The 14,834-nt window shown below is 47.2% G+C and overlaps 1 protein-coding gene across 1 annotated transcript in view; it reads right to left on the bottom strand.

The window, feature by feature from the left end:
- Positions 1 to 11,141, bottom strand: part of LOC134346490 (cytochrome P450 2K6-like) — a 38,095-nt gene extending 26,954 nt beyond the window's left edge. The window contains exons 1-3 of the mRNA XM_063047865.1: positions 10,911 to 11,141; positions 10,127 to 10,289; positions 1,004 to 1,153 (exon numbers count right to left, since the gene is read on the bottom strand). Coding sequence (XP_062903935.1) covers positions 1,004 to 1,153; positions 10,127 to 10,289; positions 10,911 to 11,111 — 514 coding nt within the window. The 5' untranslated portion in view covers positions 11,112 to 11,141. The remainder of the gene's footprint in view (positions 1 to 1,003; positions 1,154 to 10,126; positions 10,290 to 10,910) is intronic.
- Between the last annotated feature and the right edge of the window lie 3,693 nt (positions 11,142 to 14,834).

Genomic DNA, 14,834 nt, shown 5'->3' with positions numbered 1-14,834 from the left:
AACGAGACCCTGGAAGCGGTGCACCTCTCACGAGTCGGTGGGAAGCATCGGACCTTAAACGCACAGGGTGGAAAGGTACGATCAGCGGGAACCCGGTGTGTGTCCGCCCTTGCCTGGGTGCCGGGTTCACTGCAGAGGATCGACCGCATCTGGAGGAGGGGTCACAGTCGGTGACCTCAGGTGACATCACAAAGGACCCGCCCGAAAGCTGCTTGTGAGCAAATATCGCCGGTCTGTGAGTGGAAGCCGTTTCTGAATGATCAGTCGTTCCCGTTCTCTCTCTCTCCCTCCCCCCACGTTGTCCATCGCCATGGCAACGATTATTGCGAACTGAACTACTAAATTGGACTGAACTTTTGTGTCACTTTGAAATTGGTCATTTACCCCTAGACAACAATAGAGCTTGATTGATGCTGTTATCTTAATTCTGTGCACATGTGTGTTTATCATTGCTGAACTGTTGCATTTATTATCCTTTTGATCATGGTGTTGCTTGTTTCTTTAATAAAACTTTCTTAGTTCTAGTAATCCAGACTCCAACTGAGTGATCCATTTCTGCTGGTTTGGCAACCCAGTTACGGGGTACGTAACAGTGCGTGGAATGCACTGCCTGAGTCAGTGGTGGAGGCAGATACACTAGTGAAGTTTAAGAGACTACTAGACAGGTATATGGAGGAATTTAAGGTGGGGGGTTATATGGGAGGCAGGGTTTGAGGCTCGGCACAACATTGTGGGCCGAAGGGCCTGTACTGTGCTGTACTATTCTACGTTCTATGTTTTGTACCGTGGGAGGAAAGCGGAGCTCTGAGTAAAACCCACGCATTCCACAGAGAGGACGTACTAATTAAGTTATTAACGTATAGACTCCTTACACACGGCTCCAGAATTGAAGACGGAACTCCGACGATCCGAGCATAATATTACAGCATCAGGGCAGACCCGTCTCTCTCCGGAACAGTGACCCCACCCCTCGCCCGTCCCTGACCATGTTCTCGATCCTGACCTTCAAAGGACTGAAACAGATCCCTCAGGTGTGACACCTCTTCCAATATCCTCTCTTCAATGCTCCGCTTGCCCATGCCAAAGTCCCGCAGGGTGGAGATGGTGAACCGTCGCATCTGTTTCCAGGACTCTCCCTCAGCAAAGATAATACCTGTGGAGAGCAGGAAAAGTTTAATCATCGCCTTGGCGGGCCTTCGGGTTGCCCGTGTCACCGTGCATCCGGGGTCTGTGCCAACGTGATTCTCTAGCTAGCTATGTTGTCACTATGTGGAATTTAATCCCAACGATGCATGGCCACATGCCTCTCCACCCCACGATCAAACCCTGCAAACCCACGGATGTCCGTAAGACCAGGAGATGTAAGAGCAGAGAACGTTTGGCCATTGTGGCCTGCTCCTCTGTTCCATCAAGGCTGAGTTATTATCCCCATCAAACTGCCTTCCCTACTTACCCATTCACGCCCGGCTAATCGAGAACCTATCAACCTCTACTGTAAAGATACCAGATGAATTGGCCTCCGCAGCCACCTTCGGCAGCAAATTCTGCAGATTCACCACTTTCTGGCTAAAGGAAATACTCATCAACTCCGTTCAAAACGGACAGCCCTCAATCTGAGGTGGTGTCCTCTGGTTCTAGACTCGCCCACTATAAGAAACAATCTCTATACAGTACATCCACCCTTATGAGGCATGTCACCATTCGGCAGGCTTCAATGAGCCCCCACCCCACCCACATTATTCTGAATTCTAGTGATTACAGGCCCAGAGCCATCACAAGCTCATCATATAATAAGCCTTTCAATTCCGGAATAATTATCGTGAACCACCTTTGACCCCACCCCAAAGGCCCCACATCTTTTCTGAGATAAGGAGCTCAAAACTGCTCGCAATGCTCCAAGTGAGGCCTCACCAGCGCCTTCTAATAGTTCAATGTTACAGCCTTGCTTTTATATTCCTGTCCTTTCGATATGACTGATAACATCACGTTTTCCTCCCTCACCGCCGACTGACCTTTAGAGAATCCTGCACAATGACGCTGGAGGCCCATTGCATCTCAGATTTCTCAACTTTCCCTCCATGTGGCAAATAATTAAAACTTTGATTTCTTCCCCCAAAGTACATGACCATACATGTCCTGACACTGAATTCCAATCTGTCACTTCCTTGCCCATTCTCCTCATCTTTCTTGGCCCTTCTGCTTCCTCAACACTACGTGACACCCACATATCTTTGTTCTGTCTGCAAACTTGGCCACAAAGCCGTCAATTCTGTGATACAAGTCATTGATAGATGACCTAAAAATAAGTGGTCTCAACGCTGACGCTGTAGAGCACCACCTGTCGCCATGACCAGCCACAAAAAAGACCCCTTTATTCACATTCTTTTGCCTCTGGCCCATCAGCTAATGCTCTCTCCATGCTGGTATATTTCCTGTAATACCATGGGCTCCTGGCTTGTTCACCAGCTCATGTGTGGCACCTTGTCAACAGCCTGAATCAAGACTGATGGAAAGTACTTATTCAGTTTGTCTGCCATTTCCTTGGCGCCATTAGCACCACCTCAGCAGTGGTCTGACATTTACTCTCGTTATACATCTGAAGAAACTCCTGGTATATGAGTAATATTATTTCCTATCATCCCTTTGTAGTCCACCTTTTCCTTCTTTATGACTTTATGTGGCTTTGTTGCATTGTAAAAGCTTTCAAATTCTCTCACTCCCCTCTGATTTCTGCTCTATTATATGCCTTCTCTTTGGCTTTGATGCTGGCTTTAACTTCTCTAGTCAGCTATGGTTGCGTCATCCTGCTTTTCTTTTTCTCTAGGATATATCTATCCTGTGCCTTTTGAATTGCTCCCAGAAATTCCAGCCATTGCCATTCTGCTGCCATCCATGCTAGTGTTCCCTTTCAATTAATTTTAGGCAGCCTGTCTCATGCTTCTGCAATTCCCTTGACATAGTGTATACTGATACATCTGACTTTAGCTTCTCCTTCTCAAGTTGCATGGTAAATTGTATCATATTATGGTCATTGTAAGGATCATTTTCCTCAAGCTCTCTAATCAATTCCAGTTCATTGCACAACATACATCCAGAATACTCATGGCTGAACCATGAACTGCTCTAAAAATCCATCTTGTGGCCAGTCTAAAATTCCTCTGCTTAGGATCCAGCATCAATCAGATTTTCCAAATCAACCTGCATATTTAAATTTCCCGTGACTACCATAACTTTGCCCTTTTGACACGCGTTTTCTATCACTCTTTGTAATTTGTAGGCCACATCTTTACTACAGTTGGGATGTCTATGTTTAATTCTCATTCCGATCTCTTTACCCAGGCAGTTTCTTAGCTCTACGCAAAATGATTCTACACTTTCTTATTCTACACCTCCTCTTTCTAATTATTTGATTTCTTTTATTTTTACCGACAGAACGACCCCACCCCCTGGGCCTATCTGTCTGATCTTTTTTTACAGTGTGTATCCTTGGATGTTAAGCTTCCAATGATTCAGTAATGCCGAAAACATCATACATGCCAATCTCATACTGTGCTACAAATTCATCTGCCTTATTGAACCAGAATTGATCAGGGAACTTAATGTAAAAGAACTCTCAGGAGAAAGCGATCATAATATGATCGAATTCACCCTAAAGTTTGAGGAGAATCTCAATTCAGATGTATAATTATTACAGTGGAATAAAGGGAATTGCAGAGCCATGAGAGAGGAATTGGCCAGAATTGATTGGAAAAGAACCTTGGCGGGGATGACAGCAGAGCAGCAATGGCAGGAATTTCTGGAAGCAATTTGGAAGGCAGAGGATATCTACATCCCGAAGAGAAAGAAGTGTTCTAAAGGAAAGATGACACAATTACAGCTAACAAGAACAGTCAAAGCCAACCTAAAAGCTAAAGAGAAGTCATATAATTGAGATATAATTAGTAGGAAGTAAAAGGATTGGGAAGTTTTTAAAACCCAACAGAAGACAATGAAAAATAATTAAGAAGGTAAAGATGGTATATGAAAGTAAGCTAGCCAATAATATTAAGGAGTGTAACAAAAGTTTCTTTGGGTACATAACATGTAAAAGAGAAGCGAGATTGGATATCATACCACTGGGAAATGATGCTGGGAGACAACAAATTAGTACAGCATTTTACATCAATCTTCACTTTGGAAGATACTACAGTGTGGTAGGAGTTCCAGGTGTCTGGTGGCATGATATGTGAAGATACCATAACTAGAGAGAAGGTTCTTGGGAAATGAAATGGTCTGAAGTTAGATAAGTCACCTGGACCAGATGGTGCACACCCCAGAATTCAGAAAGAGAAGGCTGAAGAGATCGTGCAAGCAATAGTAATGATAGACAATAGACAATAGGTGCAGAAGTAGACCATTTGGCCCTTCGAGCCTGCACCGCCATTCTGAGATCGTGGCTGATCATCTACTATCAATACCCCGTTCCCGCCTTGTCCCCATAACCCTTGATTCCCCTATCCATAAGGTACCTATCTAGCTCCTTCTTGAAAGCATCCAGAGAATTGGTCTCCACTGCCTTCTGAGGCAACGCGTTCCACACCTCCACAACTCTCTGGGAGAAGAAGTTCCTTCTCAACTCTGTCCTAAATGACCTACCCCTTATTCTTAAACCATGCCCTCTGGTACTGGACTCTCCCAGCATCTGGAACATATTTCCTGCCTCTATCTTGTCCAATCCCTTAATAATCTTATATGTCTCAATCAGATCCCCCCTCAATCTCCTTAATTCCAGCGTGTACAAGCCCAGTCTTATCTAACTTCAGACCATTTCGTTTCCCAATCTCTCTTGATCTTTCAAGAATCATTAAATTCTGGAATTCTTCCAGAAGACTGGAAAATTGCAAAGGTCATTCCACTCTTTATGAAGGGAGAGAGGCAGAAGAAAAGAAACGATAGGCCAGTTAGTTTCTCAGTCATTGGGAAGATGTTGGAGTTGATTAGTAAGGATGAGGTCTCAGGGTACATGGAGGCTCATAATAAAATAGGCCATAGTTGGCATGGTTTCCTCAAGGGAGAAGCTTGCCCAACAAATCAGCTGGAATTCTTTGAAGAAATAACAAGCTGGATAGACAAAGGGGAATCAGCTGATGTTGTGAACTTGGATTTTCAGGAGGTCTTTGACACATGAGGCTGCTGAACAAGGTACATACACTTGGCATTACAGGAAAGATTCTGGCATGGATAAAGCAGTGGCTGAATGGCAGGAGACATGGTCGGGCAATAAAGGGAGCCTTTTTGACTGGCTGCCGGGGACACGTGATGGTCCACAGGTGTATGTATTGCGACCGATTCTATTTATGGTATATATCAAAGATATGGATGATGGAATTCTTGGCATGTGGCAAGATGTGAAGATAGGCAGGTAATTTTGAGGAAAGGAAAAGGAGTTAGACAGATTAAGATGAATGGGCAAAGATGTGGCAGAAGGCATACAGTGGAGGGAAATTGATGGCTGTGTTCTTTGGTAGAAGAAATTAAAGGGGTTAACCAATTTCTAAATGGAGAGAAAATACAAAAAAAAACTGAGATGCAAAGGCCCGTCAAGCTGCTCCACCATTCCATCATGGCTGATCCTTCCTACTCCTCAGTGACACACGCCAGCCTTCTCCCTATAACATCTGATGCCATGTCCAGTCAGGAACCTATCAAGCACTCCCTTAAATACACCAGCAACCTGGCATCCACACCTACCCAACCTATTAAATTGCACAACTTCACCATCTGTTTTGAATGGACACCCCTCTATCCTGAGGCTGTGCCCCCTTGTCCTAGACTCCCCCACCATGGGAAACATCCTTTCCACACCATAGAACCATAGGACCATAGAACATTACAGCACAGTACAGGCCCTTCTGCCCTCGATGTTGTGCTGACCCATATAATCCTTAAAAACCGAACTAAACCCACACTACCCCATAACCCTCTATTTTTCTTTCATCCATGTGCCTGTCCAAGAGGCTCTTAAATACCCCGAATGTTTTAGCCTCCACCACCATCCCTGGCAAGTCATTCCAGGCACCCACAACCCTCTGTGTAAAAAACTTACCCCTGATGTCTCCCCTAAACTTCCCTCCCTTAACTTTGTACATATGCCCTCTAGTGTTTGCTATTTCTGCCCTGGGAAACAGGTACTGGCTATCCACCCTATCTATGCCTCTCATAATCTTGTAGACCTCTATCAACTCCCCTCTCATTCTTCTACACTCCAAAGAGAGAAGTCCCAGCTCTGCTAACCTTGCCTCATAAGACTTGTTTTCCAATCCAGGCAACATCCTGGTAAATCTCCTCTGCACCCTCTCCATAACTTCCACATCCTTCCTATAATGAGGTGACCAGAACTGAACACAGTACTCTAAGTGTGGTCTCACCAGAGATTTGTAGAGTTGCAACATGACCTCTCTACTCTTGAACTCAATCCCCCTATTAATGAAGCCTAGCGTCCCACAGGCCTTCTTAACTATCCTATCAACCTGTGCAGCGGCCTTGAGGGATGTATGGATTTGAACCCCAAGGTCCCTTTGTTCATCCAACCGACCATTAAACCTGTACTCAGCCTTTTGGTTTGTTCTTCCAAAATGCATCACCTCACACTTATCCGGATTGAACTTCATCTGCCACTTTTCTACCCAACTCTGCATCCTGTCTGTATCCTCTTCTAACCTTCGACAACCTACAGCTCCATCCACAACTCCTCCAATCTTCGTATCATCCGCAAACTTACTCACCCATCCTTCCGCCTCTTCATCCAGTTCATTTATAAAAATCACAAATAGCAGGGGTCCCAGGATAGATCTCTATGGCCCTCCACTGGTCACTGACCTCCAGTCAGAATACTTTCCTTCCACAACTCCCCTCTGCTTTCTTCCTTTACGCCAATATTTTATCCAGACAGCCAAGATTCCACTGATCCCATGCCTCATGACTTGCTGGATGAGTCTCTCGTGAAGGACCTTGTCAAATGCCTTGCTAAAATCCATGTAGACCACATCTACTGCCCTGCCCTCATCAATTTCTTTTGTTACCTCTTCAAAAAACTCAATTAGGCTCGTGAGGCACGACCTTCTCTTCACAAAGCCATGTTGACTATCCTTGAGTAGACTGTACTTCTCCAAGTGCTCGTAGATCCTATTCTTAAGAATCCTTTCCAATAGTTTGCAGACCACCGACGCAAGACTCACCGGTCTATAGTTCCCAGGATTCTCCCTATTACCTTTTTTAAACAAGGGAACTACATTCACCATTCTCCAACCCACCGGCACCTCCCCTGCAGCCAGAGAGGATTCAAAGATCATAGCTACTGCTCCAGTGATCTCTTCTCTCACTTCCCACAGCAACCTGGGGTATATCACGTCGGGGCCTGGGGATTTATCAATCTTGATGTTTTTAAGATAATCCAACACTTCTTCTTCCTTAATCTCCACATTGTCCAGCACCCAGGCCTGTTCTATTTCGACCTCACCCTGATCAAGATCCTTTTCACTTGTGAATACTGAAGCAAAGTATTCATTTAGGACCTCCCCAACCTCCTCCGCCTCCAGGCACATGTTGCCTCTTTATCCTTTAGCGGCCCCACCTTCATTCTTGTCATCCTTCTGTTCTTCACATACGCATAGAACGCCTTGGGATTCTCCTTAATCCTACATGCCAAGGCCTTCTCATGCCCCCTTCGAGCTCTCCTAAATCCTTTCTTAAGCTCCTTCCTGGCTACCCTATATTTCTCATGAGCCCTTCCTGCTTCTTATATCTAACATATGCTTCCTTCTTCCTCTTGACAAGTTGCCTCATGTGTTTTGTCAACCACGGTTCCCTTTTCCTACCATTTTTTCCTGCCTCAGTGGGACAAACCTATCCTGAACCCAGCAAAAGTGGTCCCTAAACTTCCTCCACATTACTTCTCTGCTTTCACCCTGAACATCTGTTTCCAATTTGCTCTCGCTAGTTGCTGCCTCATCCTTCATAGTTAGCCCTTCCCCAGTTAAGCACTTTCCTATTTTGTCTGTTTTTATCCTTTTCCATAGCTATGCTGAAGCTAAGGGAGTTGTGGTTACTCTCACCAAAATGCTCCCCCACCAAGCGGTCTGCCACCTGACCAGGTTTATAACCCAGAACTAAATCCAGTATGGCCTCTCCTCTCGTCGGCCGGTCCACATACTGTGTCAGGAATCCTTCTTGAACACACCTGACAAATTCAGTCCCATCTATCCCCTTTGCAGTCAGGAGGTGCCAGTCAATATGAGGGAAGTCGAAATCACCCATAACTACAACCCTGTATTTCATAGAAACATAGAAACATAGAAAATAGGTGCAGGAGTAGGCCATTCGGCCCTTCGAGCCTGCACCACCATTTATTATGATCATGGCTGATCATCCAACTCAGAACCCAGCCTTCCCTCCATACCCCCTGACCCCTGTAGCCACAAGGGCCATATCTAACTTCCTTTTAAACATAGCTAATGAACTGGCCTCAACAGTTTGCTGTGGCAGAGAATTCCACAGATTCACCACTCTCTGTGTGAAGAAGTTTTTCCTAACCTCGGTCCTAAAAGGCTTCCCCTCTATCCTCAAACTGTGACCCCTCGTTCTAGACCTCCCCAACATCGGGAACAATCTTCCCACATCTAGCCTATCCAATCCCTTTAGGATCTTATACGTTTCAATCAGATCCCCCCTCAATCTTCTAAATTCCAACAAGTACAAGCCCAGTTCATCCAGTCTTTCTTCATATGAATGACCTGCCATCCCAGGAATCAATCTGGTGAACCTTCTTTGTACTCCCTCTATGGCAAAGATGTCTTTCCTCAGATTAGGGGACCAAAACTGCACACAATACTCCAGGTGTGGTCTCACCAAGGCCTTGTACAACTGCAGTAGTACCTCCCTGCTCCTGTACTCGAATCCTCTCGCTATTTCCTGCACCATTTTCTAAAATCTGCCTGCTTATCTTGTCCCGAGGGCTATTTGGGGGCCTATAGACTACTCCCAGCACAGTGATTGATCCATTCCTGTTTCTGACTTCCACCCACACCGACTCAGTGGACACTCCCTCTGCAGCGTCATCCCTTTCTATAGCCGTGATACTATCCCTGACCAGTAATGCTACTCCCCACTCCCCTTTTCTACCTCCCATCCTATTCCTTTTAAAACACTGAAACCCCAGTAACTGCATCAGCCAATCCTGCCCTTCCTCCAGCCAAGTTTCAGTAACGGCCACAACATCGTAGTCCCACGTACTGATCCATGCTCTAAGTTCAGCTCCCTTTTTCCTAGCGTTGAAATACGTCAACCCCTCTAACTGGCTACATTTATGTTTTGTCCCCTGCCTGTCCTTCCTCACCAACTCAGAACACATAGCATCATGCCCTTGTCCTTCTACCCTAATCTCTGCACTCACATTCTGATTCTCACCCCCCACCCCCATCCCCATTCACCCTCCTCCAACGCCGGTTGAAGTCTGCAGAGATGGGAGATGCCGGAAAGTTGGATGCACTTGCCAAGCAGAAGGGGTGGTGGGGGGGGGGGGGGAAACAGCCAGATCGGGCAGCCTCTGTGGAGGGGAAGGGACAGTCAACACTTGGGACTTGTACGTCAGCTTCCTATTTCTCTCCACAGACGCTGCCTGGCCTGCCGTGTACCTCCGGCTGGAGTTCGGAAGGGCCCCGTGCGCGACTCGCTCTCGAACTTTCGCCCCATTTCTCACACACGTCATTCGCATGTCTATTTATTTATTTGTTTGTTTAATTACTTCTCCATCGGTCTATTTATTGACAGAAACAGCGTGGAAAAGACCTTCCACGCCGATCGAACCGGACCACCCAGAAACACATCGGTTTGACCCTAGCCTAAACACAGGGCAACTTACAATGGCCAATTACCCTGCGAAGCGGAACGTGCTTGAACGGCGGGAGGAAACGGGGTACCCGGAGGACGCCCACGCTGTCACGGGAAGAAAGTACAAACCTTTCACAGATGTTATCGGAGTGGAGCCCCAAGCTCCCACGCTCTGAGCTGTAGTAAGGGCGTGCTAACCTCGAAGCTGCCGTGCTGGTTTTGCAGGCCCGGCCACCGGGCGCTGGCGATGCGAACTCACCGTGATTTTTCCTGATCTTCTGGGTCATTCTGTTCTGGTGTCGCCCCATGAATTCCTCAGCACGGTTGACAAGCGCGTCCTTCACCACCTCGTAGCCGCTCAGCACCACCGCCCGCTCCAAGCCCAGGCGCAGTGAGAAGATGGGTCCGTAAATCTTGGACAGCTTGGAACATGGAACATAGACGATATAACAATACAGTACAGGGGCAGGCCCTTCGGCCCACAATGTTGTGTACAGCCAATTAAATTAGTAGTCTAATGGCGAACTGAACATCACCTCTGCCGACACAATATCCTTCCACTTTCTCAACAGTAATGTGCCGAACTGGTGTACCTGCCCCTGCCACTACCCCGGGCAGCGCAGACCAGGCTTACTGCTCTGTATAGAACAAACAGACTGGAAACGCACTGGAACCCACAGCAAACCCTGACAAACACCCTCGGGAATGAAACCCGGGTCGCCGGAGCTGTCATCGTGGGTGGAAACCGGAGCATCCGGAGAAACCCACACAGCACAAGGAAAATGTATAAATACCTTACAGATAGCGACAGGTCGCTAGCGCAGGAAAACGTTGCGCCAACCACCCCCCGCTACCCGAACGCCCTGAGACGTCTCTGGAATGTGGGAGAAAACCACGCGGTGTATGTGTGTGGTGGGGAGTGGGGGAAGGGGTAACGTGCAAACTCCACACAGCCAGCGCCGAGGTCGGAATCGAACCCGGGTCCCTGGTCCCGGGAAAGAGCGCCCCTTCTCTGCCTAAATGACATCCTGGCTTCCCTTTACCTCCTGCAGCGACAGGTGGAGTTTCCGCAGATCGACCTGGTGTAAGTTGCCGATTACCGGCAGCCCCTTCGGACCGGGAGGGTATCGGGGCGCGGAACGCTTCTGTTCCCTGACTAGGAGCATCAGCACTAAGATCACGAGAAGCGCGCACAGGAGCAAGCCTGTTCCGGCGTCGAGCGCGGGCAGATCCCGCAACACCATGGTCGGTAGCGTTGTGCCCACTGCGCCTTGCCGAACCTCTTAGAACCCCTAAAACGGTGAGCCCCCACCCGCTCACCGCCGCCAATCAGCTGCACCTTCCGCTCTTTATCTGTTTGCACCGAAGTTAACCGTAAACTAGAAGTTGCACACAAATTGTGTGGCATGTTTGATCGGTAATCTCCCTATTCAGATAGGACGCGTTATCAGCATTGACCCAGGGAGTAGAATAGCTTTTTAGTCTCCTTGTGAAGGCCGGCAGTCAGTAGGGGAAAGGGGAGCTGCTGTTGATTGCACAGGTCGGGAATGAACGGGAAAGGCAGCGGAGTCGAAAGTGCGAAATTTCTCAACGCCGCAGAGGTGCAGAAAGATACGGAACGGTAGCAGACTGTTCTGCCCAGATCACAATGACCACCCATTACACTCCACAGTCCCATTAACTCTCACTTCACCGGCCCCTCACTCCGCTCCGATTTAACACGAGCCCAGGGGTTGCCAACCTGGAGTCCGCAGACCGCTCGGTTTATGGGAGGAGCCCCTGGCATAAAAGGGTTGGAAACTCTTGCACTAACTTGCAACGTATGTGAGGTAACGAAGCGGTTCCGCTCTTGCTTCCGTGCGTACTTGAGGACCCCCATCACCCAGGACGCACCCCCTTCTTAGTACAACCGTCAAGGTACCGCACCGGAGCCCGTGGAAACGCACTCAACGGTGCAGAAACAGCTTCTTCCCCTTCGCCATCAGATTTCTGAATGTACACTACCTCGCCATTTTTCTGTTGAGTATTGCCCTACAGATTAAATGTTATCTTTTAAATATAAATACTTTCTTATTGAAAATTATAGCTTTATATTAACTATTCTAATATCCTGCAGCTTCAACAACATATTTCATGAGAAATGCTTGTGATATCAACCCTGAATCTATTTCTGATTCATGGTCTACTGACACCTATCAGATTCCTTCTTCTCCAGTCCTTCCCTCTTCCACTTATACCCTCCCACCTATACCCTCCCACCTATACTCTTCCACCAATATTCTCCCACCTATACCCTTCCACCTATACCTTCCCACCTATACCTTCCCACCTACATACATCCACCTATACCCTTCCACCTATACCTTCGCACCTATACCCTCCCACCAATATTCTCCCACCTATACTCTCCCACCTATACCCTCCCACCTATACCCTTCCACCTATACCTTCCCACCTATACCTTCCCACCTATATACATCCACCTATACCTTTCCACCTATACCTTCCCACCTATACCCTCTCACCAATATTCTCCCACCTATACCCTCCCACCTATACCTTCCCGCCTATACCTTCCCACCTATATACATCCACCTATACCCTTCCATCTATACCTTCCCACTTATACCCTCCCACCTATACCCTCCCACCTATACCTTCCCACCTATACCCTCCCACCTATACCCTCCCACCTATACCCTCCCACCTATACTCTCCCAGCTTCTTACGCACCTTCCCCATCACTCGGTCTCACCTATAAGCTACCAGCTTATACTCCTTCTCCTCCCCTAATCTTTTTCTGGCTTTTCCCCCGCCACCATCACCGCTCACACCCTTCCAGTCCGATGAAGGGTCTCAATCGAAACATTGTCCGTTCAGTTACCTCCGGAGATGCTGCCTGACTTGTTGAATTCCCCAGCATGTGGAGTGTGTTTCCACCGACACACCACATTTCTGGGATGTGGGAAGAAGCCCGAGAGCACCAGACGTGATCACAGGGAGGACGTGCAAACTTCATGCAGACAGCACCCGAGGTCGTGATTAAATCCGGGTCTGAGGTGTTGGGTTGCCGCCTCTTCAGTTATGAGGAAAGATACACTTATTTATTGTCAAAGTGCAGAAAGTCACCATATACTGCAGTGAAGATGCGGGAGCAGGGTAGGTGAAATGGAGCCTTCAGTGTTCAGGCAGTCAGCTGGTAGAATAGCCAAGTAATGTACTTCTCGTTGGCGCTTCGCCTCATCCTGTCAAGAGAGGAGTCCGTGTGGGAGTGGAAAGAGGAATTAAAATGGCTAGTTCGAAGTTTAAAGTAAAAGTATTATCAAAATGCATTTCTGTCACCATATACCATAGATTTTTAAAACATGCAAAAAAACAAAAATACTCTATACTAAAAAAAATGAGGTAGTGTCCAAGAGTTCAATGTTCATTTAGGAATCGGATGGCAGAGGGGAAGAAGCTGTTCCTGAATCGCTGAGTGTGTGCCTTCAGGCTTCTGTATCTCCTCCCTGATGGTAACAGTGAGAAAAGGGCATGTCCTGGGTGCTGGAGGTCCTTAATAATGGACGCTGCCTTTCTCAGACACCGCTCCCTAAAGATGTCCTGGGTACTTTGTAGGCTAGTGCCCAAGATGGAGCTGACTAGATTTACAACCCTCTGCAGCTTCTTTCGGTCCTGTGCAGTAGCCCCTCCATAGCAGACAGTGATGCAGCCTCTCAGAACGCATTCCACAGTACAAGTATAAAAGTTTTTGAGTGCCATTATCTACCATTCGTGATGAATGCTCTCATTTTGCAGGAAATAATAGCCTGCAAACTTTGCCAGAGCTGATGTGTATTGGGTTTTGTCTCTAACCTGAGTTGGAATTGTTTCTCTTTCCGCTCTTAAAATAATTTCCATCGCTTGTGTGACGGGGTCCTGAATTACCCCTATGAACTGTGCTTTTGGAAAGAGAGAGAGAGAGAGTTATTTTAACATCGATATCTTGTTTTGAAGAGAGAGAGAGACAAAGACTAACTGTTGGACTGTTACTTTAAGGCACTGGAAGTAACTGTTCGATTTCTGCTGAGTTTGAGTTGGAGTTGGAGATGGCACCGAGCAGCTCGTAAGTTGCTATGGTAACCGAGGGCTGTTATTTAATGGACACTCGATGTTATGACTTCCGGCAGTGTGTTGATACTTCTCAAGGACTTTTGCCTGCTTGCATTTCTTACATAGAGAGAGGAAGGAGGAGTTATTTGAGTAACAGTTGATGCTCAGCACGGGAAGATAAAATAGAAGGTCAGATGATATAGACCTCAGACACATGTTTGGACACTGAATGAGCATTGTTATGCCCGCAGGAAAAGTGGGATTTGGAGGATCGATCAGACGGATCGATTAGTCACTTTTGCAGTGGGAAGAGGAAAAGGGTTGACTGGTGGAGAGTTGTCCATGTGTCCACCCTCGCCTGGGGCATATCTGCACCACATAAAACTGGTTCCCTTTGTTAAAGTCACAGTCGGTGACCCTTAAAGGATTTCGAAGGACAACGAGGAGATCGACGGCATCAGCTCACCTGAAGACTCAAATCTCTCCCTCTCTCTCTCTCCATCACGACTCAACTCAATAGCAAAGAGTGGTTGTAGACGGGTCATATTCTGCATGGAGGTCGGTGACCAGTGGTGTGCCTCAGGGATCTGTTCTGGAACCCCTACTCTTGGTGATTTTTATAAATGACCTGGATGAGGAAATGGAGGGATGGGTTAGTAAGTTTGCTGATGACACAAAGGCTGGGGTGTTGTGAATAGTATGGAGGGTTGTCAGAGGTTACAGCGGGACATTGATAGGATGCAAAACTGGCCTGACAAGTGGCAGATGGAGTTCAACCCAGATAAGTGTGAGGTGGTCCATTTTGGTGGGTCAAGTATGATGGCAGAATATAGTATTAATGGTAAGATTCTTGGCAGTGTGGAGGATCAGAGGGA

This window comes from Mobula hypostoma, chromosome 5 (assembly GCF_963921235.1).
Source record: "Mobula hypostoma chromosome 5, sMobHyp1.1, whole genome shotgun sequence".
NCBI classification, from domain to species: domain Eukaryota; kingdom Metazoa; phylum Chordata; class Chondrichthyes; order Myliobatiformes; family Myliobatidae; genus Mobula; species Mobula hypostoma.
This window is presented reverse-complemented; position numbering and strand designations above follow the sequence as displayed.